General features: G+C 38.1%; 1 protein-coding gene across 2 annotated transcripts in view; it reads left to right on the top strand.

The window, feature by feature from the left end:
- Window positions 1-26,498, top strand: part of LOC103024968 (kelch-like protein 29) — a 323,277-nt gene that overhangs the window by 262,888 nt on the left and 33,891 nt on the right. For both annotated transcript variants that reach the window (XM_007229706.3, XM_049482708.1), the window contains 2 exons: window positions 17,658-17,840; window positions 23,555-23,735. In XM_007229706.3, the coding sequence (XP_007229768.2) occupies window positions 17,658-17,840; window positions 23,555-23,735 (364 nt within the window). The remainder of the gene's footprint in view (window positions 1-17,657; window positions 17,841-23,554; window positions 23,736-26,498) is intronic.

Genomic DNA, 26,498 nt, shown 5'->3' with positions numbered 1-26,498 from the left:
CCCATACAGATTAGATTTTATTTTATAATATATTTTAAGCACAATGTCTAAATATAACTTTTAGAAAATAATTAAAAATCTGTTTTTTTTTTATGTAACAGCACTATTATGCTATTATACTATCATTCGTAGCATGAAATTATCTTAAAATAACATTAATAACAAATATTTCAATTATTTCTCGGTCAATATATCGTCCTGGCAAATACTGTTTAGTTATTATGACAGGCCTAGGAGCCAGTGCACCTGGGAGGAAAATAGTAAAATATTGTTTAAAAACATATATTTTCAAAAACAGGCATTTTCCTTGTTTGATTTCCGAATAGCGTTTTAGTTGTGTTGGGATGTTTACAAAATGGGTAACATTTTGGAGCATCTGGCAGGATAGTGGATTGCGCATGTGGTGCACAGTGGGATGGCCTGTCACCTGTAGGCTCCATTTATGATCGACCACAGAGAGGAGAGAGCATTCAGCAGCAGGCACTAACATCAAGACTTTCAACACATTCGAGAGAGAGAGAGAGCGAGAAAGAGGGGGGGGGGTATGGAGGAGTGGAGTAAAGGAAAGGGGGGGTGTAAGGAGGTAGCAGGTGAGGAATGAGGATGCATATAGAAGCTGTTTTTGAGACAGAGGGCACTGAACAGGCTGTTATGGTCAGCATTTCTGGAGAAACAGCAAAGGGCAGACAAAACTAGACTAGACTAAAGATTACCAACAACAAAGAGCTGAAAACATGTACACACATCACAACAACACGCCTGGAATAAAGTGGAGACAGCAGCTACACACACGCACTGAATGAGAAACATCTGGGGACGATGACTACGCAGAGGATCACAACATGCATACAAGTGACTAGATAGGGCTGAGCTCATTCTCCATTCAAAACAGTGCTTTACAGTGAGGATCGTCAGTTTCAATCTCAGAACATGCTGCTTGCCATCAGCAGCCAGAGTCTGAGAGAGCACAATTGGTCATGCTCTCTCTGGGTGGATAGATGGCGCTCTCTACCCACACATCACTCTCAAGGCATCTGTGAGCTGATGTATTGGAGCCAAGTCGCTGCGCTTTCCTCCAAGAGTGCTGACTACCCAGTAATGTAGCATCAGTGGCAGTTGAAAAAGAGGCGGAGTCAGCTTCACGTGTATGGGAGGAGGCATGTGTTAGTCTTCATCCTCTTTGTGTTGGGGGCATTACTAGTGAAAGGGGGAGTTCTAGTAAAAAAATGGAATAAAATACAAATATATATATTATTAAATATATGGACTTTGACCTCAGTACACTTTTGGTGAAGCAGGCAGGACAAGTCTACCAAGAACTCCATAAAAGAGTTTTTTTCATATATTTTTCATGTTTGTGTAAAATCCTGCCATATTACTTTTTTCACTTTCTGTGACGGTTCTATTTCTCTTCACTTGTCCAGAAATGCATGTGTAAATTGTGTCCTTTATGCAAATTAAGTGCAAATTTAAGAAAAAGTCAATAAAAATGTATTTAAGTCAATAACAAAGTCAGTAAGAAACTGATTTAACTTAGTATGAAAGTACTTTAAGTCGGTAAGAAATCAGTTTAAGTCAGTAACAAAGCAGTTTAAGTTGGTAAAAAATGGGTGTCAGTAGGAAAGCAGGATAAGTCAGTATCAAAGAAGTTTAAGTTGGTAAGGAATTGGTCAGTAAGAAAGCTTAAGTTGGAAAATGAAATCCAGATCCAATTTTCGGCAAAGGGGTCAGCTGCCCATGTACTGGGAGCTGAAATAATTCTCCAACTTTGCCATCGCTATAGCCCTGGGTGGGAACATCAACATAAATAAAAGTTCTTTTTGAACCTAATGCCAAACATTATCTCATCATATGTCATCAGTTATTCACAAAATCTGGTTGCATCACTGTCTTTTTTTTTAGTAAACCAACTTATTCTCCACATCCACACAGAAACAAATATATTGCTTATATTTAGGAATGTGAATGTTGGAAAACCCACTGCGGAGAAGAAACCATAGAGATAAAGAGAGCAGAAGTAGAAATGTGTAAAAGAGGTGCAGAGGAAATGAGGAAAGAAGCAGAGAAAGCAGACACATACATACACGCAGTGAAACGTATCTCTGCCTGTACGCAACCTGAGCCAGTAAGATAAGTCTAATGTATGAAAAGACAGAGAGCGATGCTCTGTGATGTCATCCATGCAACATTTCTTACTTCGGCTACGTATGGGCAGTGTGTGTGTGTGTGTGTGTGTGTCCTCTCAGTGAAGCACAAGGCACACTCTCACAGACCTGTAGCTAACTGCCAGACGTCCCCTGAGTGACAGCAAGAGGGAGGGTTCAACAGGGCACTAGCACTTTCTTCTCTCTCTCTCTCTCACTCTCTCTCTCTCTTTCTCTCACCCCTCACCTCTTCTCCTCTGTGAGGAAAACACAGGCACACAGCCACACATCATACATATGTTTGATTCACTTCAATTCAGCTTTATTGTCAGTATGACAGCAAAGCAGAAAACTTCTCTGGTGCCATATTTGTATTAAGCTTACACACACACACACACACACACACACACACATAGAAGAAGAAAGGTTTTGCATACCTCAGGCGACTCTGTTTGTGGCGTGCTTGCAGAAATGGCTTCTTTCCCATCACTCTCCCATTCAGCTTCTCCTTGTGCAAAGTGCACTATGTTGTTGACCGATGCACAGTGACACCATCTGCAGCAAGATGATGCTTCACTGTTCTCACCATTCTTCTTCTCTGCCTTTCTGATATTTTTCTTGTCCTGCCACTTCTGAGCTTAACAAGAACTGTCCCTGTGGTCTTCCATTTCCTTACTATGTTCCTCACAGTGGAAACTGACAGGTTAAATCTCTGAGACAACTTTTTGTATCCTTCCCCTGAACAACTATGTTGAACAATCTTTGTTTTCAGATCATTTGAGAGTTGTTTTGATGAGCCCATGATGCCACTCTTCAGAAGAGATTCAAATAGGAGAACAACTTGCAATTGGCCACCTTAAATACCTTTTCTCATGATTGGAAACACCTGGCTATGAAGTTCAAAGCTCAGTGAGGTTACCAAACCAATTGTGTGCTTCAGTAAGTCAGTAAAAAGTAGTTAGGAGTATTCAAATCAATAAAATGATAAGGATGCCCATACTTTTGCACCGGTCAAATATTGGTTTAATGCATATTGCACATTTTCTGTTAGTACAATAAACCTCATTTCAATCCTGAAATAAATACTGTGTCCATCAGTTATTAGATATATCAAACTGAAATGGCTGTTGCAAGCACCCAAATATTTAGAACTGAAAATGATTAAGATTAATAGGGGTGCCCAAACTTTTTCATATGAGTACATAATATATACAATAATTAAAAATCATATCTTTTATAGATTAATATGTATTAAAAAGATAACCTCATCATTAAAATTATGTGAATTAATATTATGGTATTATCATATAACAGAAATCTATAACACCTATACTAAATAAATAAGTTTTTGAGCCTTTAAGATTGTGGTCCTTTTTTTTTTTTTAGAAAGTTTTATTAGTTAGTAATTTAAAGTGAGCTGACTCATGTTTAAAATCTAATTGGATTTTTTTCACAGAATGCTGGCAAGACTTCTACTGCAGTAAATGGTTCTCCTGCAGTGGAAGTTCTGTACGCTGATCATGAACATGAGTTCTGAAGTTCTGACCAGTTCAGTCAGGGCAGTTCAGTTCTGCCTAATTAAATACAATAAGAGCTGAATGAAGGCTGACTTTCTAGGAACTCAGTCTCAGGACTCTCCCCTCACCTCTGGCCATGAGTGGCTCATAAAGTGACTCATGTATCTGTAGGGCTGGTTTGTCACGACGGGACTAAGCAGTGTCTACAGCTGAACTGAGGACACAGCCTTCAGGACTCCAGTTTAGCTTTTTTAATGGGCTTAATTACTTTTTTAATGGCTATATTTTTTTATTGAAAATGCTTCATAGTCTATAGCTAGGCTTAATGAGCTCCATACCCCATACATTTTCTGTGTGCTTATGTAGTCTTTCTCTCTCTCTCTCTCTCTCTCTCTCTCTCTCTCTCTCTCTCTCTCTCTCTTTCACTCTCTTTCTTCGCCCACAGTATCACCACAATGACTTCCTTAGTAATGCACAGCTGCCATATCTCAGCCATAGAATAGCTCATCCAACCAAGGTCGTCGTTAGAAGGTCACATAGCTGAAATAGACATCCAGCATTGTTTGGGTTCAATTACTACTTAATGTGACCTTCTTTTACCTCAAAGCACATCTCATTTCTGTAACTGCTGTTATCTCCACTCCACTCGTGATAAGGACTGGAGGGCAGCATTTTGCAATATGTGCTTGTGTCTAATTGATTTAGATGTGTAATAACTTGTGGCGTTGACTGGTCACTGGTTTCCTCCTGCAGCACTGTGACCAGCCTGTTTTAATTAGTCGCTCTTTCTCGCTGATAAAGGATTGAATCCCAATTGAATCCCAATAGCTGCCTATGGCCTCTTCATCAGCCAACTCTTACGTGCACAAGGAGTAATAAGGTACATTTCACACATAACTGTCAGTTTTTCACAGTAGAATTTTTCCAATCCGTACACAATTTTAGCCCTTTTCTCCGTCCTTTGTTTCAGCACTGGCAGTTCATGCATTCCAGTTCATAATAGAATTTCATTTGCGAAGTTTTTTTTTTTTTTTTGCTAGATTAGTTCTTCTTGTAGGAGATCTGTCAGTACAATTCCTGACCATTTTCTCTGTGTAGCTTCACCTGATGATTGCTTTCCATCTGTGTGCTGGACATACTGAATACTGCATTACACACACACCCACACAAAAAATAAATAAATACTGTGGTTCATGTTAAAGAAATAGGGCGCTATATTATTATATTTATAGGCGACCTATGTAGCTTAGTTTAGGGCGTGCCAGTGTGTGTTTGGTATCATAAGGATGCAAAAAGTACTTCCTGTGCGGCATGAAACATGCAAAAGGGCATAAACTAATTCTCTTAATTAGTCACAGGAGTGTTTTAGGCATAGCATTAAATAAACCAGTAATTAAATCGGTGGGTCACTTGTTCTGACTTTTGCGCATTGCTATTTTAATGGCACAGTGCTTCTGTGTGTCTCAGCAGAGGAAATATTTATGAGAACAGCAATGTTATTTTATTCTGTATTCTGTTTATTGTCGATGTAATAGTTGGGTCTGTGCATGGGTCTGCTGCATGTTCTTGTGTGTGTAATGAGCAGGGGTGCACGCGTGCACGTTGCCAAGATAGCAATGAATGTTTGGCAGTTCACTGTTACCTAGGTTCTAATCAGTGGTGCACCTGTTTTCTGTTGCCAAGATAGCAATACACCAGACATTTCCCTGAACACACCTGACTTCCACTTTTTAATCGTGAAGAACACTTATTTGATAAAAAATTAACAATTTTAGGGGTTTAGAATAGGACAGATAAACATGAATCAGTTGGCACTATGCCTAATGCCAGTCATGACCCGATGCATTGAGCTGTGGAGCATTTGAACTGTGTTCTCTGGAATGATGTTGCTTCATCGAGTACATTCGGAATAAGTTGTGGATGAGGTGGAGTGGTGATCATCCAACATACTGACTTACATACTAATGCTCTTGTCTTTTAAATGCAACCAAAGTCTCACAGCAATTCTCCAAAACCTAGCCTTTTAACGATAGTAGAGATAAAAAGATACACTCTAGAGATGAAAAGAATTTCAGCATTTCAGAATTTAGAAGAAACAAGGAATGTGCAGGTGTTCCAATAGTTTTGTACACGTTGTGTACCTAGATATCTGTGTACTGTGTATCTAGAAAAAGTAAAAAAGCTACTAAAAGCCAATATCAATTTAATTTTACTCTGTCATTAAGAGAAATGTAACCTCTCATTCAAACAGTGTATATACAGAACAAAACAAATACATTCTCTATTGTTCAAAAGCTGAGCTCCTTATATAAGCAAAGACTTATTTTCTAGGAATTAAACTATGTCTGAGTGCTGTTTGGCTCCCCATGTGCTATGGGCTTTGTCGGGCTCCCCGCAGTGTGTGCTTGACCTGCAGGTGTGTGTGAGTGGGCGCTCCCCTGGCACTGACCTCAGCATGCTGGCCCTGGAGCAGCCTTGTGCCCAGCAGGAGATCCCCGCTATTCTTCATGCCACATTAGCCCACTGCAGGCTCACAGGGACAGGGCAGGGAAGGAGGCAGATGGAGTAAAGCATAAAGTCAGAGAGATGTAAGAGAACACCGCTATCTATTCTTAAAGGCCAGCTTTGAGTCGGTTGTACTGAAAAGTCATGCACTGAAAAACCACAAAACAGATTCACACAAGGGAGTGAGCATTAGTTCCAATTACTCAATATGCATATGCAGTGCAGCCATAATATTCTGATATATAAATATATACATGTGTTTAACCATTTTTTCATTTGATATTGATCTTTTTACTTCATGCATAACCCATAAACAGCAACATTTAACATGATAAGTGTTCTAAATCACATAAAATTAGTAAAAAAAAAATAGCTCTTACTTTGCAACTTTGTTGGCTCTAGTGCTGCTATGCCCTAATGCCACTGGCTTTTTTAATGTTGTATTTTAATGGACAATAGGCTTTAATTAGCATTATATGCAACAAAACATAAAAGAAAACACGTGCTGTCCATTGCAATGGACGCAGGGTCTGAGCAAGTTAAACAATAGAAGAAGAAAAACAACCAGTGTTGTGCCTAAATCTGTCTCCCGTTGGCGTGCACGTCACGCAGCAGCATGAGTATGAACACTTAGACTCATTTGTCTGCCTGAAGCACATGCACATGAAGAGGAGTTAAATTAATGCAGAGAAGCTGAATTTGACACAACACCTGGAAAGGCAACTCGCCTAACTGACAACTAACATCCTCCCAACCAATCAGTGCCAGGACTAGAGACACACAGCACACATAGGCAATGTTGAGAGAGTGTTGTCTTTATGCTGCTTTAAACAATACGTTTTTTAACCCATTTACAGGCCTTAAAATGTATATAGGCTACAAGTGTAGATGATACTTTTTCTCGGCAGTAAAACAACTATTTTACATTCTGAAAATTTGAGTAATTTACAATCTCATACAGGACACTTGGAGAAGCTGCCTGTTTACTCTCTACTCCACTTCATAATTCCAGATCAGTAACAGAAATCAACCCAAATTCTACAGGTTTGAAAATAGACTTTAATAAATAAACCTAGACAACTATAACAAAATGAAAGGTTTGGAGGACATGAACTGTTTAATTTGTTTTCAGGAAATTATTGATTTTAAAATGAATTTTAGGAAAGAGCCAATTTTATGATTTTATTTATTATATTTTTAAATCTGCAGATTTACTTAAATTTTAATTTTAATTAATTTAATTTTAAAATTGTAATCATTTAAATTAGAATTAGAATTTGTATTGACATTTATTATCAAACATGACATTTTTTTATGTAATGCTTAAAATATAAATCTTCAAGATTTAGGTGTGTAATACCAGGCAGAAAATTGACAAAAATGCTGGCCTGTTAAAGGATTAAGCTGCTTACTAAGCTTAAGTGTGAAGCCAAACCTAACCAGACCAAATTTACACAATGTATTAAACACCTTGTTCTATTAGATTTACAGCAGTATTCTACTGTAGTTCTGCATGAAAACTCACCAAAAATCAACACATCATTGTAGTATGATGTACCCCTTTTAAAGGTGTAAACCTCCTGTCTCCTCTGTCTATAAACTGTGGATTAATGTCATTAAGTGCATAAAACTATGGCAGTGATTTTCTAACTGTGACCCACTGCTGCATGTCATTTTTTTGTTCTGTCCACCAGAGCAGAGCTCTGGCATATACAGCAGAGTACAGCTACACACACTAAAACTGCACCTAGTGTATCATGTCTTGTTGAGTGTCACTGGAATCATGTCCTCCTGGCACTGGGACATTCTGCCTCAGGTGGGATACAAAACTAAAGAAAGGGTGGCACTCCTTGTGCCAGGCTTGAAAAGGGATGCAGAGTCTTTACAGCAACCAAGAAGCACAGCCCTGTTTTCATCATGCACTTGTTTCACTCGCTGGGTCTTTCCCCTGTGGGGTTGCCAGAGGGAGTTCTCCTTGCCACTGTTACCATTGACTTGTCAACTTGGGACCTGGACCTCGGTACAACATCTTTGTGACAACATCTGTTGTTAAACTTGTTCAAAATGATATATATATATATATATATATATATATATATATATATATATATATATATATATATATATATATATATATATATAAATTAAAACTTAAACTTAAATTACCACTTTTTGTGGTAGTTTAAAAGTGCAGTCATGGGTGGAAATGTCAAATTCAAGTTGTGCATTATCATTTTCATCATTTTCAAGTACTTTCTAAAGGCAAATTAGTGCCAAAAAGGTTTGATATGTTAGTTTTGGCAGTAGGGAATTGTATTATATTGTACAAATTATTTTATTATTTTAAATTATACCACAGTTAGTACTGCAATGTGATTGACTGAGAGGTGTTCTATGAGTGCCGATATCAGCCGGTAATGCACTGTAACCGAAACTCTCCATGTCTTACTCCGCCACATACAGGTAACCTAGCAATGATGCAGCGCTTACAAACCAAACAGTGCAGCTACAAACAGAGAAGCTATAGAACTATTTTAACTTGCAGTTTTTATAACCAAACAGATCGTAATTTCTCTTCCTTTTTACTAAAAATCTTGTCAAATAAACAGCGATAATGGAACTGTGGTATAGTCAAAATAATACACTCGACGTTCGTGCTATAATGTGTAATATTATCACTGCTGTGCTGCAGTCGTAGGCGCAAGGCTGCAGGCTTTTCATAGCACTCCCTCTTGTGTATTATTGCTTAATTTTATCCCATTTTTAACCCAATTTGGAAGGCCCATTACCCAGTCCCCATTCATATATAAACTCCCCTTATCACTAGTAATGCCTTCAACACTAAGAGAGTGAAGACTAGCACCTGCCTCTTTCTACACATGTTAAGTCTCTGTCTGGACTCTCACTAGGGAGCTAGGGTGTTTGGAGGACACTTGGTGACCAGCGTCACACTAGTGATGAGTGACGAGGAGAGAGCGCCATCTACCCACCCAGAGAGGGTTGATGGCAAATCAGCGTGATCCAGGATTTGAATCAGTGATCCTCAGATCATTGGGGCAGTGCCTTGGTCTCCTGGACCACTTGGACCATGTGTATTGAGTAAATTATGCAGTTTATATATATGGCTGTATGATAATCGCAAAGAAGTAGATATATTTTTATAATTATTGCGCTATACACTACCAGGCCAAAAAAGTCTCCACCTTGATTTAAGTAAGTAAATGATGTTGGATTGTTGCTGCACTTGGTCAGGTTTAGGTTCAGCAACAGTATGTGCCGAAAGAATGAGGTCAGCTGACTACCTGAATATACTGAATATAGACCAGGTTATTCCATCAGTGGATTTTTTCTTCCCTGATGACACGAGTATATTCCAAGATGATAATGTCAGGATTCATGGGTCTGGAATTGTGAAAGAGTGATTCAGGGAGCATGAGATCATCATTTTCACACATGGATTGGAGTCCACCACAGAGTCCAGATCTTAACCTCATTGAGAATCTTTGGGATGTGCTGGAGAAGACTTTGTGCAGTGGTCAGACTCTACCATCATCAATGCTGCAAGATCTCAGTGAAAAATTAATGAAACACTGGGCAATGTAACTTTATAACAGTGTAACCCCATAATAAAAGCTGCAATAACATGGTGAATAACAGCTAACTCAAATTGCATCTGGCTCAGATCTAGAGGTCCATTGGGAACACACATACACCAAATTACTCCTTATCCTGTAAAATGTGGATCAAGCCAAGGCCTGAACAACCTTTGGGAAGGTTAATCAAATCTGAACTTTTAATTTATTGTGTTTCAGATCAATATATAAGGATATCCAAAAGTGTTGCCGCACTTTTGTCTCAGATTCCTTGTCCGTATCGTACAACCCTATTTCCACAGTTGTTGCTTCGGATGAAACCTTTTCATTTCCTGTCAGCCGTCTAGGGACGCTTCCTGATGAGCAGATGCAAAATTAATTTAGATTTCCTCCAGCTGGGACAGTTTTAGACCCGTTTACACCAGCAGGCTATGGGCAGTGACTGGTGGTCCCTAATGAACAGACACAGGGCTGCTGCTGCTGCTGCACAAAGGGAGTATGAGACTGTGTGACTCAACAACAGAAAAAAAACCATCCAGTGTCAGTGAGCACCACACTAGATCAAGGTGAAGGCTGCTCTGGGGCAACAGTGGTCCCTGCTCAGAAGAGGGTCATATGACAAGGCAGTAGAAGAGAGAGACTGACTGCAGAGAGAGAGAGAGAGAGAGAGAGAGAGAGAGAGAGAGAGAGAGAGAGATGTACTGCTCTTCTCTGCTCCAGATGCTATCATTACTGCTCTTTAACTGAGAGGGGGGTGAGAGCTACCTGGCTTTGTCCTGTCTTCTGGCTGGGAAGGCTTTATTTACCGGTGGCAGGTGCTGATCCAGTGCCACGGATAGGCTCATTAGGAGGAAGTGGGGTGGAAGAGGATGCTGTTATTGCCGGATGGTGCGGGGACGAGGGAGAATGCGGCATCTGAGGAGACGCTTACCTGTCAAAGGTGCCGTCTCCCACAGCTGTGCAGCGCTGGAGGAGATACCCGCCGAGGAACCTGGAGAGAAAGAGAAAGAAAAGAAGTAGAGAGATTGCGGTATTTAGTGCAGCGTTCCACCTCCGCCTCAGCTAAGCGCCGAGATTGACAGGTGTTCCTACCTGAGCTCCTGCTGGAGACCTTAGCACATCTCCCATCGGCTGCTCTCACCATCTTCCCCTGCTCTTATTTTCTGTCTGCACGGCCTACAGGGGGTTCAGACTCAGCGGTGTAGAAATACAGGGGTGCAGAGTCGCTGCCGGCTTGATCCAGACGAGAACAGAACGTCTGTTTGGGAAAAACTGTGAGATACAGTCATTTGAGGCGACATGTCAAATCCCTAATGCTAACCTGAGAGAATAATCAAATAAGAGAATATCGGCATGAATGTAGCAGGTGCCGAAAGCCATGACTCATAGCCTTTGCACAGGTATTACTTAAGGTATCTTAAGGTATTACTACATTCAAGGTTGGGTGTCGCAAAAGCTACAAATCATATCTTCTGAAACATTTGTCTTTATACAGCTTTGCTAAAGCTAAAGATGATTTTGTGGATGATATTTTGCACTCACTGTCAGGGACATAAATGCTGAGGGAATAACTCAGTCTTTCAGTGATTTTTTTAAACCATTCTTTTTATGTGGTAGAATAAAATAAATCGTACAATAAATGTTAGAATTTGGGGTTTTTTTTAGACATCAACAGAGCAGTTGGCCCAATCCCATTTCAACTCTTGACCCTCCCGATTCCTGTTAGTTTGAAGAGATAGGGCATATATCTGTATGTATTCTTCATAACAAGCATTTAAAAAAAGATTGCAAGTAGTTTGTATCAGTAGCTAGCTAGCTTATCTAACTTTCCCATTCCACCTTAAATGGTGCAGCAGATGGCAGGGGCTGCAGCATTTAAGGCGAAAAGGAAAAATAAGATAAAATCTAAAAAATAAAAGCTAATCAAAGACAATTTTAGCTCCCCTTCACAGAGGTATTAAGAAATTAAGGACAATGATCATTAATTTCTGCACCACCTTCTCATTTTCTGAAGACAGAAAAACAATAAAGCCATAAAATTAACCAGTAATCCAGCAGCAGCAGCTAGGTTACTGAACTTTAGCTCTCCTGATGACGTACTGAATGCTTGACAGGTGGTCCCAATTCTTAGAGGGGAAGATTTCAACCTCTTTTCCTTGTAACTCTGTTCCAAGGGGAAGGGTTACACTCAAAAACAAGAGGTAGGGCCAAGAGGTGAAATGGGATTAGGCCTTACACTTCAAGGGTTGCACCTTAACCAGGAGTTTTTGGTACCCCTCAACAAGCCACTAGGTGATTTGCTATCACTTTAATCGAATGGTCAATTATAAATACCTCATAGAAGCTCACCTAACATTTCCAAGTATCCAAGTGTTATTGTCGATTTCTGGTTGGATAATTAAGCACTAATTAATTAATGAAACTTTGTTTGGGGTCACTGTCCTGTTGGACTATGTAATTGTACCTTAGTTTGGGTACAATTGCATATTGGTAAGGGTATGCTTACATCCTCCTTCTTCACTGTTTTATCTGCTTTATGCATTGTCCCAGTACCAGTAGCAAACCAGCTCCAGAGCACAATTATACCACCACCAAGCTTAACAGTTGGTTCAGTTGGCTCCCAAAAAATAGGATTCCTTCCTGCCTGAAACTGTCTGTCTGCTTTAATATATCTACAGCTTTAACTACTGTAAGTAAGTAAATGTATTTGATCAATTTGAAATTTTAAATGATCTAATATTAGATGATCCATGATGATTAGACAAATGCTGCTGATTAGTCATCATATTAATTTGGATGATCTCGGGAGGACCCTTAGAGATTAGGCGAGGATTTGTGTGTCAGCAACGAGAGAAAAATGAGACGAATGTTTACCAAATCAAGAGGGAAACTTTCTTTAGCTCTAAATGACTGCTAAATCATAATAATTTATACTTCTCATTACAGACTTGTCTCGTGAACTTGTCGGCATGGAACACCAGCATTAGCATATTATTTTGGCCCAAAAAGGTTATTAGAGCCAATCATTGTTTCATTTCTTCAAAATCCTCTGAAGCTGGAGGAAATCACTGTGTTTCAGTGTTAATGGAAGGAGTAGAAAAGAAAGATTCAGCTGACAATAGCAGAGGCCAGGCACGCTGCTGTTGATTTTGAGTCGGCTCTCTCGTACAGCATCTCCCCAGTGGTTTCTCTGTGTTCTTTACTCAGTGTGGCTGTGTTGTTTGTGCAGTTATTTAAAGCACTGCTAATGGTAATGGTAATGAGAGGCTGTGTTGTACTGTTGTGGAATCGTCACACCTTTTGTTCTTTATGTTTCACATCCATGTTTTACCAGATTCAAACATTTAAACGATAATATTGTGTTGACTATGTTCACTGACATGGGTTAGAAGTATGTTTACCTCAGGGGATGGCTTGGGAATGCCTAACCTGTATAAGTTGTGAGGTGTTATGTTGTGAGTGAGTTTGAGTGATGGTCAACATGTTCATGACAAGGCATGAGCAAGGACTGATAATGGCCAGATTGATTCCATTTCTGAAGTTATGTGGACGTTTAACATTCCTCGATGCACTTGGAAAATGTCATGGAAGGAATTACCACCCACAGTGGACAGTACAGTGGATGGTAATGATTGTATGTGTGTATATGTTGTAAGTCAGTTACTATCCATGGTATATGGAAATGTTAGTGTATCTCAGTCTGAAATCTGTAGAGTATAGAGTTTTTGAAAGAACGTGAATCTGTATGTAAAACTGACAGCGGACAGATGGTCTTAAGGTTTCCTGCAATATGTCTCCGAAACTTGGGAATTCATTTTTCCATTGAAGCTGGCTATTCGTCCAGGCCCCGATGCAGCAAAGCAGCCCCAAACCATGATGCCCCCCTCCACCATGTTTCACAGTTGGGATTAGGTTTTGATGATGGTGTGCTGTGCATTTTTTTTTCTCCACTCATAGCTTTGTATGTTCCTTCCAAACAACTCAATTTTGGTTTCATCTGTCCACACAAATGTTGCCAGTACTGCTGTGGAACATCCAGGTGCTCTTTTGCAAACTTCAAAGGTGCAGCAATGTGTTTTTTTTTTGGCTTCAGTAGCTTCTCTGTGGTGTCCCTCCATAAACTCAATTCATGTTTAATGTTACTTATTGTAGATTTGTCAACAAAAATGTAAGCATGTGCCAGAGATTTCTGTAAGTCTTCAGCTGACACGCTAGGATTCTTCCTCACCTCATTGATTATTCTGCGCTGTGCTCTTGCAGTCATCTTTACAGGATGACCATGCCTATGTTTTACTGTGGACACATGAACATCAATACTTTTAGAGAAACTTTTGTAACCCTTTCTAGCTTCATGCAAGTCAACAATTCTTGAATGTAGGTCTTCTGAGAGCTCTTTTTTGTGCGAGGCACGATTCACATCAAGCATTGCTTTTTAAGAACAGCAAACTTAAAACTGGTGTGTGTGATTTATAGGGCCGGGCAGCTTTAACCAAAACATCCAATCTCATCACATCCTGGTTCCAATTAGCTCTTAAAAATGTCATTAGCCTAGGGGTTCACATACTTTTTCCACCCCTCACTGTGAATGTTAGCATGTTGGGTTCAGTAAAACTATGCAAACATAGAATTTTGTGTGGTATTAGTTTAAGAAGACAATAGTGTTTGTCTATTGTTGTGACTTAGGTGAAAATCAGAACACTTTTAATCACCCATTTTATGTAGAAATCCAAGGAATTCCAAAGGGTTCACATACTTTTTCTTGCAACTGTACCTGGTTACAGTACAGCAGGCAGGGCTAAGTATGAATGAATTCTATGAGTTTAATTCTAATCATATACTGTGGTGTAGTGTATGCTGTACACATAGGAACAGTGATTCAAAATACAGTCTTGTTTATTTTATTGAACCTCTGGAAATAAAATAAAGCAGAGCAGCTATTATTGCCGTGTCAGTAGCTGAGAGAAAATAAACTAGTCATGCAGATAAAGAATCCACTCCACTGTCTCTTAAGTAGCGGAAAGATCAATCCTGGTAATAGGCAGCACCGGTTTTGCCACATTTTTTTAAACCTTCTGCACCATAGACTGAGACAGCTCCTCCCATTTCCCATCCAATCTCACATCCAGGTATGACAAAAGCTCCCTGTGGTGCTTTTTCTCTCTCTCTCTCTCTCTCTCTCTCTCTCTCTCTCTCTCTCTCTTCTCTCTTTCCCTCCATCTCTCCCTCCATCTCTATTTGCCTCTCTATTTCAGTCTCACTTCTTCTCTCTCTCTCTTTTTATTTTAAAGCATTTCTATTTTTTTCAGTCTTGTTGTGTTTTAGCTGCTCTGGAGAGATTTAGTGAAAGAGAAGGAGAGAAAAAGATGACAGTGTTTATAAGAGCAATGCTGGAAGAGAGAGGAGCTCATGGATCAGCCGGGTTGCTGTTGTCAGGGGAGCGCAGGGGAAGTATTGATTCTGAAAGATGAGCCAGCGGTTACAGGCAGTGCAGGAATGTCTGCACCTCGCACAGACTCTCTCTCTCTCTCTCTCTCTCTCTCTCTCTCTCTCTCTCTTCTCTTCCACTCACCTCCACTGCTGAAACAAAGCTCTGCTCTGTTGGGTGGCTTGATGGTGAACCTGTACAGGTGATCACATATGGCAGGAGGTCTTCCTAACTGCTGCTGTATTTTCTCTCTCACAGTGAACTCAAGTACTCTTGTAGCTGAAACCACTTGGTGGGAGTGAGTTCTTTATTTCCCCACCATAAAAAAATATATATTTTTGTTGTTGTTGTTGTAAAGGATTGTCCACAGACGAGTCTTTAAGAAATGAGTCTGAATTTTTCATCAATGAATGTGAATATGATTTACTCAAATCATCTACCTCAGCATTGCAGACTGCCTTATCAGCCACAAGCAGCTACAGTGTCCTCAGTGGTAATAATAAGGCTGTTTTTACACACCTTATGAAGTGTATTATGTAGCTTACATTTTTATAATACACTGCCTGACCAAAAAAAAAAAAAACACTCACACACTCTAATATTTCATTGGATCACATTTAGCTCTGATTGCAGCACACATACACTGTGGCATTGTTTCAATAAGCTTCTGCAACGTCACAATGTCACAAGATTTGTAAGCTGTTGTTAGGGGTGTAATAAAGCCATATAATAAAAGTGAAGAAAATATGGAACAATAGAGTCAAGGGATAGGTATTAAAGCTTTGATTGAATTGCACTAATTTTGACAAATATCCCAAGACCAACCTGGTGTTGTTGAGTGCTGCAATTTGTGAAATGAACCACAACATATTTTTAATGCACACGGCCTGGCCAAAAAAAAAAATATCACCTGGATTTAAGTAAGTAAATGATGTTGGATTGTTGCCGCAGTTGGTCAGGTCTAGGTTCAGCAACAGTATGTGCTGAAAGAAAGAGGTCAGCTGACTACCTGAATATACTGAATATAAAATATAGATTTATTCTTCCCTGATGATCACGGACATGTTCCAAGATAACAATGTCAGGATTCATGGTGCTGGAATTGTGAAAGAGTGATTCAGGGAGCATGAGATCATCACTTTCACACATGGATTGTTCACCACAGAGTCCAGATCTTAACCTCATTGAGAATCTTTGGGATGTGATGGAGCGGTCAATCTCTACCATCATCAATGCTGAAAGATCTTGGTGAAAAATTAATGCAACACTAGATTTAAATAAATCTTGTAACATTGCAGAAGCTTATTGAAACAATGCCACGGTGAAAGTGTGCCAAAATCAAAGCTAAAGATGGTCCAACTAAATAACATGGTGTGCGAGGTTTTTTTTTTTTTTTTTTGGTGACAACTTTTTTTTTGCCAGGCAGTGTAGGTTTCTGTTTGTCCAGCATGTCCCACTGAAGCATTTTAAATATACGTTCTGCATAACAATTTGGAACAGAATATTTTTGTTTTTTGATCTGAATATCCATAAAGCCATTGTTATTGTCAGATTTTTAGTTGGAATACAACATTTATTTTTTGTTTTGCACATTTTTTACTAAAAAAAAAAATGCTAAAGTTTTAAGCACCTGTGACAATATAAAAGAGATTTAAAAGCTCTTTATCTGAGCAATATGTTTAAATTTGCTCAGTAAAAATACTAATATTAGAATACATATAGAATATAATAATAGTTTAATAAAAGTAGTGGTTTATTTGCAGTATGTGACTATTCAAATATTTATTTAAACTCTCCTCATGGGAGTATAGTAGAATTTTATAGTGTTTATTTTATTTTGTTTTTTTGTTGGTTTTCAGTTTCATCGGCATTTTGCCACCGATCTCTCATTAGCGTCTGATCCTGCTCGCAGTGTTTTTAATTCCCTGCTGTTCATCTGTTCTCCTTTAAAGTGCCTTTTTAACATCCACTAAAAATATAGTTCCTCTGACCTTTCCGGGACAGTGGAAGGCCGAGTCTCGGATGAGCTCACATGGTGAAGTAATGCATTTTATGTGAGCGGGTTCAGTCCAACCTGTTGGCGGTTCTGAATCACTGGAGGGCGTGCAGCTGAACAGATGGTTATGAGTTTAGTTAAGCTCTGATAATTCAGTTACACTCTTCGCTACACACACTGCCGGCCTGCTCATCTAGGTTATCTCTGAAAAACAGCTTTTTTTAATGCGGTGCGCTCTCAGAAGTTTACTTTATCTCAACTTTAATTCGTGTCTTTCGTACTGACTGAGGTATTTGGATGTCACCTGCTGTATTGATATTCTTGCTGTATTGTGGCTCCGTTCAACACAGTTTAGTTAATCAGTGGAGCTAATGAAGCAGTGCCTTCCATCAGCGCACCATTATCTCCTAATGCTCAGTGCTGTTTAATCTGCTCAGCAGCATCATCACATGCTTCTGTCTGTGCTCCAACCTGCAGGAGTAGCAGAGGTGATCGTGCTGGTCGGAGGTCGACAGGCCATCGGCATGAATCAGCGCTCCCTCACGGCGGTCACCTGCTACAACCCTCAGAACAGCAAGTGGTACCCTCTCGCCAGCCTGCCTTTCTACGACCGAGAGTTCTTCAGCGTCATCTCAGCGGGGGACAACATATATCTTTCAGGTGCTTATATTTACATTCATGTTCAACGCGATACAGTTAAAACCAGATGTTTACATTTTTCACTATCTGACATAAAATCAGAATGAAATCAGAATAAACCTTTCCTGTTTTAGGTCAATTAGGATTAGCAAAATTCTTTATATATTTGCCAAATGCCAGAATAATGAGAGAGACAAATTTTAAAGCATTTTTATTACTTTCTGCAAAGTCAAAAATTTACATAATGAGGTTCATTAGTATTTGGTACCATTGCCAATAAACTGTATGATGTATTGGGTCAAACGTTTTGAATATCCTTTTACAAGCTTCTCACAATAGTAGGCAGAAATTTGATTTCATTCCTCTGGTGAACTTTGTGATGAACTTTGTGATGACCACTCCAAATCATTGACTTTCTTATCTTTAAGCCACTTTGTAATCAGTGTGGCTGTTTGCTTCGGGTCATTGTCCATTCGGAAGACCCATTCGCACTCAAGCTTTAACTTCCTCACTGATGTCTCAAGATCTTGCTTCAGATTTGCTATATAAAGTTATTTTCTCATGATGCCATTTTTGCCATCTATTTTTGGAAGTGCACCAGTCCCTCCTGCAGCAAAACAACCCCACAACATGATGCTGTCACCCCCATGTTTCACAGTTGAGATGGTATTCTCACAAGCTTGCAAGCTTCTCCCTTTTTTTCTCCAAACATAATGATGGTCATTTTGGACAAATAGATTAATTTAAGTTTTGTTAGGTCACAGGACATGTCTTCAAAAATGTAGGTATTTGTTCCTATGTGAACTTTTTTCTTGTTTCTCTGGTTTTCTTTGTTTCTTTTAGAGTAATTTCTTTTACCTGGCCTTTCAGCCCAGTACTCTATGTTTCACTGTGAGTAATGATACACTCTTACCAGCTTCAGCAGCATCTTCACAAGCTCTTTTGCTTTTGTTCTGGGGTTGAAACGCACATTTCAGACCAAAGCACTTCAGTTCATCTCTGGGACACAGAACCCATCTCCTTCCTGAGTTCCTGAGCGGTGTGATGGTCAGATATTCCCAATAAACCTATCAGAAACTTCCAAAGACATGACATCATCATATGGGCTGTCCCAAATAGTTTAAAGGCATTGCTATCTTAGTGTATGTAAACTTTTGACTTTGCAGAAAGTAATAAAAATGCCTAGAAATTCTCTTTCTCTCATTATTCTGTATATTCAATATAAATAATTTTAGTAATCCTAATTTACCTAAAACTGGAAATTTTAATCTGATTTCATTATAGACAGTGAAAAAACATGCATATGTGTCTTGTTGCAATATATATGTTAACTTCTGTATTCAACTAGACATGTCTTACATTGAAGGTAATCAATTGTTTCAGACATGTCTGAAAGAATCCAAAAAGTTATTTTGGTCTGCAAATAAGACCAAACAGGTTTTTTATCATGATGGAGTTGGGAAGTTTGGGTAGTCTAACACAATCACAAGATTTGTCCATAGAATTTACGGTGAAAAACTGTCAAACCATGACAGTAAAAGACTGTAAACGCTAAAAAGGCTAAATACTGTTTCGGTAACAACAAAATACCGTAAATTCATATATCATCCAATACACTAATTTTTACACATTTTCTCTGGAAAAAATACATTATTTCAACGTAAAATTCTCTTGCACTGTGTTTATAACAGAAATTTTCCGTATTTTTGGATAACTGGTAAAACCGTAATTTCTACATTATTTTTTTGTGAATAATACATTTTTTTACTGTAAAATATACAAGCCAGTATTACATTTCCGTATTATTTAGATAACAGCCAAAACCGTAATTTCTACATTCATTTTTTGTGATTAATATTTTTTTTTACTGTTAAATACACAAGCCATTAATAAATTTCCATATTATTTGGATAACGGCTAAAACTGTAATTTCTACATTTATTTGTCATGAATAATATTCTTTTCACCATTGAATACTGTAAAAAATGTCCGTGAAAATTACAGTGAAAAACTGTGAAATGGCAACAGAAATAAACCGTAAAGCAAGAACTAGCTTATTGTTGTAGAATAAACATTGAATTACCATAAATTAAAAAACTGACATGGCAATGGTAATAGATTGTAATATTAAAAAACAGCATATTACTATATAATCACTGAGAAAAAAATGTAAAATTTACGGTAAAATACTGGCAGCTGTGGTTGCCAGAATTTCACCGTAAAATAAACGGTTGCCAAGAATTGTACTGTAATGTCTTTTACATGGCAACCGTTTATTTTACGGTAAAATTCTGGCAACCACAGCAGTTGTAAATGTATAAGATATTACAGTTTAATTCTTGTCAACAGTAAATTTCATATTGATAAACCGTTTTGTTTACAGTATATTCTTGTGAAAAAAAGTATATTACATTGAAGGAGAAGGATATTATTAGGGCATTGTATATAATGAGTTTGTTTGCTCCTGGATTTTATTGATATCCGCAGGGTCTGAATGGGATGTAACGCAGCTGTCTATGGGGCGTGGTTATGTTAATTAGATGTTTCGTTTAGAGAAGTCACCATGATGTAGTTTCATAGCGGTTTTATCCACCTGCCTGGGTTTTACACTATGAGTATATAAGTGATTTTACTCTCCGAGCACATCTCTGTGCTGTAAGTGAGCAGTAGTCCAGTTAATGAAATGATTTTGATAAAGATCATGCTGTTTAAAACTGTATGTTGTTAACAACACACGTTTACAGCGAGAATCAAAATTATTGCACAACCACATACCCAGTGTTTTAACAAAAATTGATAAAATAGGACAATAAATGCTGTGGAATGGATAGTTTTTCACTTAAAAAGCAACAGGGTTACGTTGTGAATTGTTCAGCTATACCATGAGTTTATACACAATTTCACCGTTATTTTAACAGTAACTCCTCTTTATTGGTACATTTTCAAACTGTTGTTTTTACAAGTGTTAAAATACCTTACTGTAAAGCCATATACAATATCACTGTATTTTTTACGGTAAAAAATGGCAACCACAGCTGCCAATTTTTCACCGTAAATTTGACAAGAATTTTTTTTTACAGTAGGCTTTTTACAATGTAATATACTTTTTTTACAAGAATATACTGTAAACAAAACGGTTTATGAATGTGAAATTTACTGTTGACAAGAATTAAACTGTAATATCTTATACATTTACAACTGTTTATTTTACGGTGAAATACTGGCAGCTGTGGTTGCCAGAATTTTACCGTAAAATAAACGGTTGCCATGTAAAAGATATTACAGTATAATTCTTGGCAACTGTTTATTTTACGGTAAAATTCTGGCAACCACAGCTGCCAGTATTTTACCGTAAATTTTACGGTGTTTTTTTTACAGTGTATGCTTCGGGTCATTGTCTATTCGGAAGGCCCATTTGCACCCAAGCTTTAACTTCCTGACTGACGGTTGCTTTAGAAAAACATGCATATGTGTCTTTTTGTATAGTGTATGTCTAACACAATCACAAGATTTAAGAAGAAAAATCAACTACAATAGTCTGTAGACAGCAGTGAAGAACATGTGAGAAACGGTTAATTCAGACGGTTTTAGGAAATCATTATAAAAAAAACAAAACCCCAAATCCAGAAGGTTGGGACACAGTGTGTTCACAATGTAAATTTTATTCACAACAGAACATAAAACACATATCAGATGTTGAAAGTGAGATTTTTCCACTTGGAACTTAATGGCAGCAAATCATTTCAGGCTGAACAAGTATGTGATACTTATAAAACTCTGCTGCAATAAGAGCAAACTGCAACTATCTCATGTTTAAAAAGAGCATTTTAGAGGCAGAGTCTCTCAGATCCTCTCACAGAGGTTTACCAATCTACAAAAAAACTGTCTAAAATGCTCTGTTTATGTTTACATTGGTACCACTTTATAATATGGTTTAAAAATTAGATTAGTAAGTATTATTGATTGGATTGTTAATGCCTTAAACCATTGATAAGCAGTTACAACACATCAATTAAAAAGGCAACAGTGATCCGTTGTTTGCTTGGTCATTTAATTCAACTGACTCATTTGATTTGTAGTAAAGAGTTAAACATCAGGTTTAATGCTGGTTGATGGAAAACACAAAGTAAGATCAGTATCTCGAAAGATCTGAGGTTTAACAATAGAAATGAGTGTGGAATCACTACTTTGCAATTTTTTTAACTCACTGTTTCCATCTCTATCAATGTTGTTATTTATTTATTAACTGCTTATTAATGGGTTTTAAAGTATTTGCAGCCTAATTAATAACCATTAATAATCTCATTTATAAACCATTCATAAACCCTTTATATAGGTAGTTACAAATTACTTCTATTGCAGCTGTTTATTTGTATAACTTTTCCACTCTTTTGTTCAAAAGTTATGAAATACAAAATACATTTTCACACAGTTATCTGTACTTTCTGCTCCTTACATTTTAAAAATAGCCTCATTACTTCTATTTCCTTACAGCCTGTTTTCATTCCGGCTTCTTATTATTAAAAAAAAAACCCTATACCTGTAAATTTCTCCATCCTGATAGAGTGAATTAAATTGAGGTTGGAAGTAGAGAAGCGTAAACACATATCATTCCGGCACCCTATTGGTTTATATAAATATAACTTTATAGTCATTATGGCGTTTAGAAAAATGTGTTTTGGGGAGGGGGGTAGTGCACTATAGGACCCTGTGGCACATCATAAGCTTTTGTCCTTTATGGCATTTTATACTTTAAGTAGTTTTGAAAGCAGTACTCCTACACTTTTAGTTGACTAAAATGCTTGAGTTGATACTTCAACACTTCTACAGAAGTATTTTAAACCTTATTATACAACAGTTAGTTCTGACCCTGCAGTGTGATTGGCTGAGAGGCGTTCTATGAGTACCATTATCAGCTGGTAATGCACTGTAACCGAAGCTCTCCATGTATTACTCTGCCACATACATGTATCCTAGCAACAATGATGCAGATCTTACAATCCAAACAGTGCAGCTACAAACAAAAATGTTCTCGTCCTCTTTAATTCAAAATCTTTCAATAAATAGCGATAATGGCCTACGACCGCAGTACAGCAGTGCCCATATTACATGTTATAGCACTCCCTCTCGGGTATTACTGCTTAAATATCTATACTTCTACCTGAGTAATAATGGTAAAAAAAATTTTCACACCATTGTTTTTGTCCCAGCTTGTTTTCTGTCCCAGCTTTTTAAATGTTTTGCTGCATCAATTCCTAAATGAAATCATTTTTACATTTTGTTTTTATATACATTTATTTATATTTTACACAGCATCCCAACTTTTTTAGGAATTGGGGTTGTATGACAAAGTAATATGAGGCAGCCATCAAGATCAATATCATCGAATGACCTAGAAATTAGTGGTAGTTGTCTGTCTTTTTTTTTTTCATTAGATTTACTTATTTAAAAAAAATAATAATAAACAAAAAAATTGATGCCAGCATCAATAATATGTCATCTGACCCTAAATGGACAGATGCAGTTTAGTATGTTGAAAGTCTGCTAAAGGAAGGTCGTTTTTTTCCCTAAAGAGCTTAACACTTGCATATTTTTGCAGTTCATGATGGACGTAACAAATGTTCAGACATATGCTGCACATGTTAAATCAGTTCAGATCTACAAAGACGTTCTAATTAGAGCTCTGGAACTCGGGTGAATTATGAGGTGTGAATGTGACTGCGTCCTCTCCTCAGGTGGTACAGAGTCAGGGGTTACGGTGGCAGATGTTTGGTGCTACATGTCCCTGCTGGACAACTGGAATCTGGTGTCCCGCATGACTATACCACGCTGCAGACACAACAGCCTGGTGTACGACGGGAAGCTCTACACTATTGGAGGACAGGGAGTGGCTGGAAACCTGGATCATGTTGAGAGGTAGGTTCTCTTTTTGCTGCTATTAAACAAATCCTGATACACACACTTCTTCTCATTGAGTTATTTTAACCCTTAATGCTATATTACTGATATGTTGTCTTGTGTAAGGTTGTCCTTTTTACAGTTTATGTTTATTTTGATATCAAATATTGACAAGCTGCTTTACAACTACAGTTAAGTCCTTGTTCACATATATATATATAGCTCTGTTGAAAAAATTTACCACTTAAAAATAATACGTTTCTTTTATTTAACCAAATTGAAAACCTCTGGAATATAATCGAGGAAGCTGGATGATGGATGATCACAAACCATCATTTTTTGCAGAAGGAGTGGCATAAAGTTATCCAAAAGCAGTGTGTAAGACTGGTGGAGGAGAACATGCCAAGATGCATGAAAACTGTGATTAAAAACCAGCGTTATTCCACCAAATATTGATTTCTGAACTCTTAAAACTTTATAATTATGAACCTTTCTTTACATTATTTGAGGTCATCTTTTTTTATTTCAGACATTTCTCATTTTCTGCAAATGAATGCTCTAAATGACAATATTTTTATTTGGAATTTGTGAGAAATGTTGTTCGTAGTTTATGGAATATAGAACTTTATGCAAACATATACCTATAAATAGCAAAATTAGAGAAACTGATTCAGAAACTGAAGTGGTTTCTTAATTTGTTCCAGAGCCCACATATGGGTATTTTTTCTAGCAGCATTTCTATTTTTTTTTTCATCCACACAGGATGCAAACATAACTCTAAACAACAAAACCGACTAAATGCATTCAAAGTTAAGCATTCAAAACATTCCACAGGGATGCCACCTACACATAGATTTTTTACTTGGTCTATATTATCTGAATACTTTAGAACAATAGAAAAAAAATCCAAATATAAATAATGATTTCCACCATAATTATCTGCTCAACAGCATCACTTAGCAGGCTACAGGTCAGTGCAAATCCTCACCATTGTTTACTATGTTTTGATGTCTTCATCTTTTATGCGATAGCATGTAAAGCATGTATAGTTCAGTGTTTCTATAAGTATCTGGGTCTGTGAAATAGACTCTGTGCTTTCACAAATCTGCAGTACACCCGCCGAGTATGTGTATAAGGGTGGGATTGTAAAGGAAGGTGCGTAGACAGACAGGTGCTGTTCTATCATTTCATATTATATGCTCTACCTTTAATGTCATGACCAACAGTCTCACATGTTACTTTAATATTAAACATACTATTCGTCATCAAATTATTAGACATAGTCTATTCTATGCAGACACTAGACACCTGACATGACATGTTATTAGCATGGTTTTGTCAATATTGTCAATGTTGGGTTCAAGTAATGGGCTATAGAAGAGGACTGTACATAGAATGGTTATATAAAAAATGTATCAAATTCAATTTACATGGAAATTATATATATATATATATATTTAGTTTAGTAATTTGTAATTATGATTAGACATGAAAGACCTTGGCGGGTTAATATTTTAACGCTGACAGGTTGCGGAGGTTGGGTGCAGTAAACCTCTATAAATATTATATATAATTTTCCCCCATTAATTTAGGAACACATTCTACCAGAGACAGTGTTTTGAAAGCCTGTGATGCTCTTCAAAACTGTAGCATACAAACAGCAGCCCTGCTTTTTTCATTTTTTTCCCCCATGTTCTTCTTGCTCCTAGCACCTCTTGCTGGATCCAGGAAGTTACTGACATGACAGTGTGTGAAAAAGGCCAAGTGCTCGAGTTGCAGTCAGCCCACGAGGGCAAGATTAAACGGGGCAATCAAAAAAACATTACGGCTCTTATTAAAGGAGGCTGCTGCGCCTCATTATGGGAGTGAATGGAGCTCAGGAGTCCCTCTCAGCACATAAGTCCCTCAAAATGAAAACCCATAATTCGATATTTTTCCTTAATGCTTCCATGCTGTGGCATTATGATGGAATGCTTTCCTCCCCTCAACAAGCGTATAATAGTAACACCTAACTCCTGACTCCTAGCGTTACAGACTCACCTGCACGCTGTGTTTTCTCTGAGAGAGAGAAACGCGGACGTGTTGGCGAGGGTCATGTGGAATGCCTGCACAGTTCACAGTGCTTTATGAGCGGGAGCTTGTGGAGGAGGGCCTGGGCGTGGGCCTGCGTGAAGCTGAGCGAGAGGTTGCTGACCAAATGTCCCTGGATTTAATGGAGGCTGGGCTGGATCTGTCTGTGATGTGCTGGTAAATGGATCTAATAACTTCACCGCTCACCATAACATTCACATTATTTACGCTTCTCCGAGTTCAGCCGGCAGTCGCTGCTGTGCTGTGCCTGGAAACGACTAGGCGAGCGGCACAGGGATCAGCATGCATTATTCCTGTTACCGTGCAGTACGCTCTTTCAGCTGTAGGCAGCCTGGTACCAGCATATGTAAGAGCCGCGTCTGACTTTTTACACTGCTTGTGTGATGTATGCAGTACAGGGGGAGAAGGTCTTTATTTTCCACTGTAGAGAAAGAAAGAAAGAAGCAGCTTGAGCTCAGAAACACTGACTCTTGCATTTTCTACAAGAGCAACATAACATTTTACACAAGACACTACCAGACACAGTCCTGTGCTCCTTCATTTTAAAAGCCTATACAATAAAATAAATGTTTACGCTGTTTACTCTACTCTGCTAGTGAGTCCTAGTGAGTCAGTGGGGCCAGGAATATGTTCTCACACAGTGGTAATGTGGAATATAATTTCTATATTTCTGTATATAATTATATACAG

The sequence above is a fragment of the Astyanax mexicanus genome, chromosome 1, assembly GCF_023375975.1.
Source record: "Astyanax mexicanus isolate ESR-SI-001 chromosome 1, AstMex3_surface, whole genome shotgun sequence".
NCBI classification, from domain to species: domain Eukaryota; kingdom Metazoa; phylum Chordata; class Actinopteri; order Characiformes; family Acestrorhamphidae; genus Astyanax; species Astyanax mexicanus.
The sequence above is the reverse complement of the archived record's forward strand: the minus strand, read 5'-3'. Positions and strand labels throughout refer to the sequence as shown.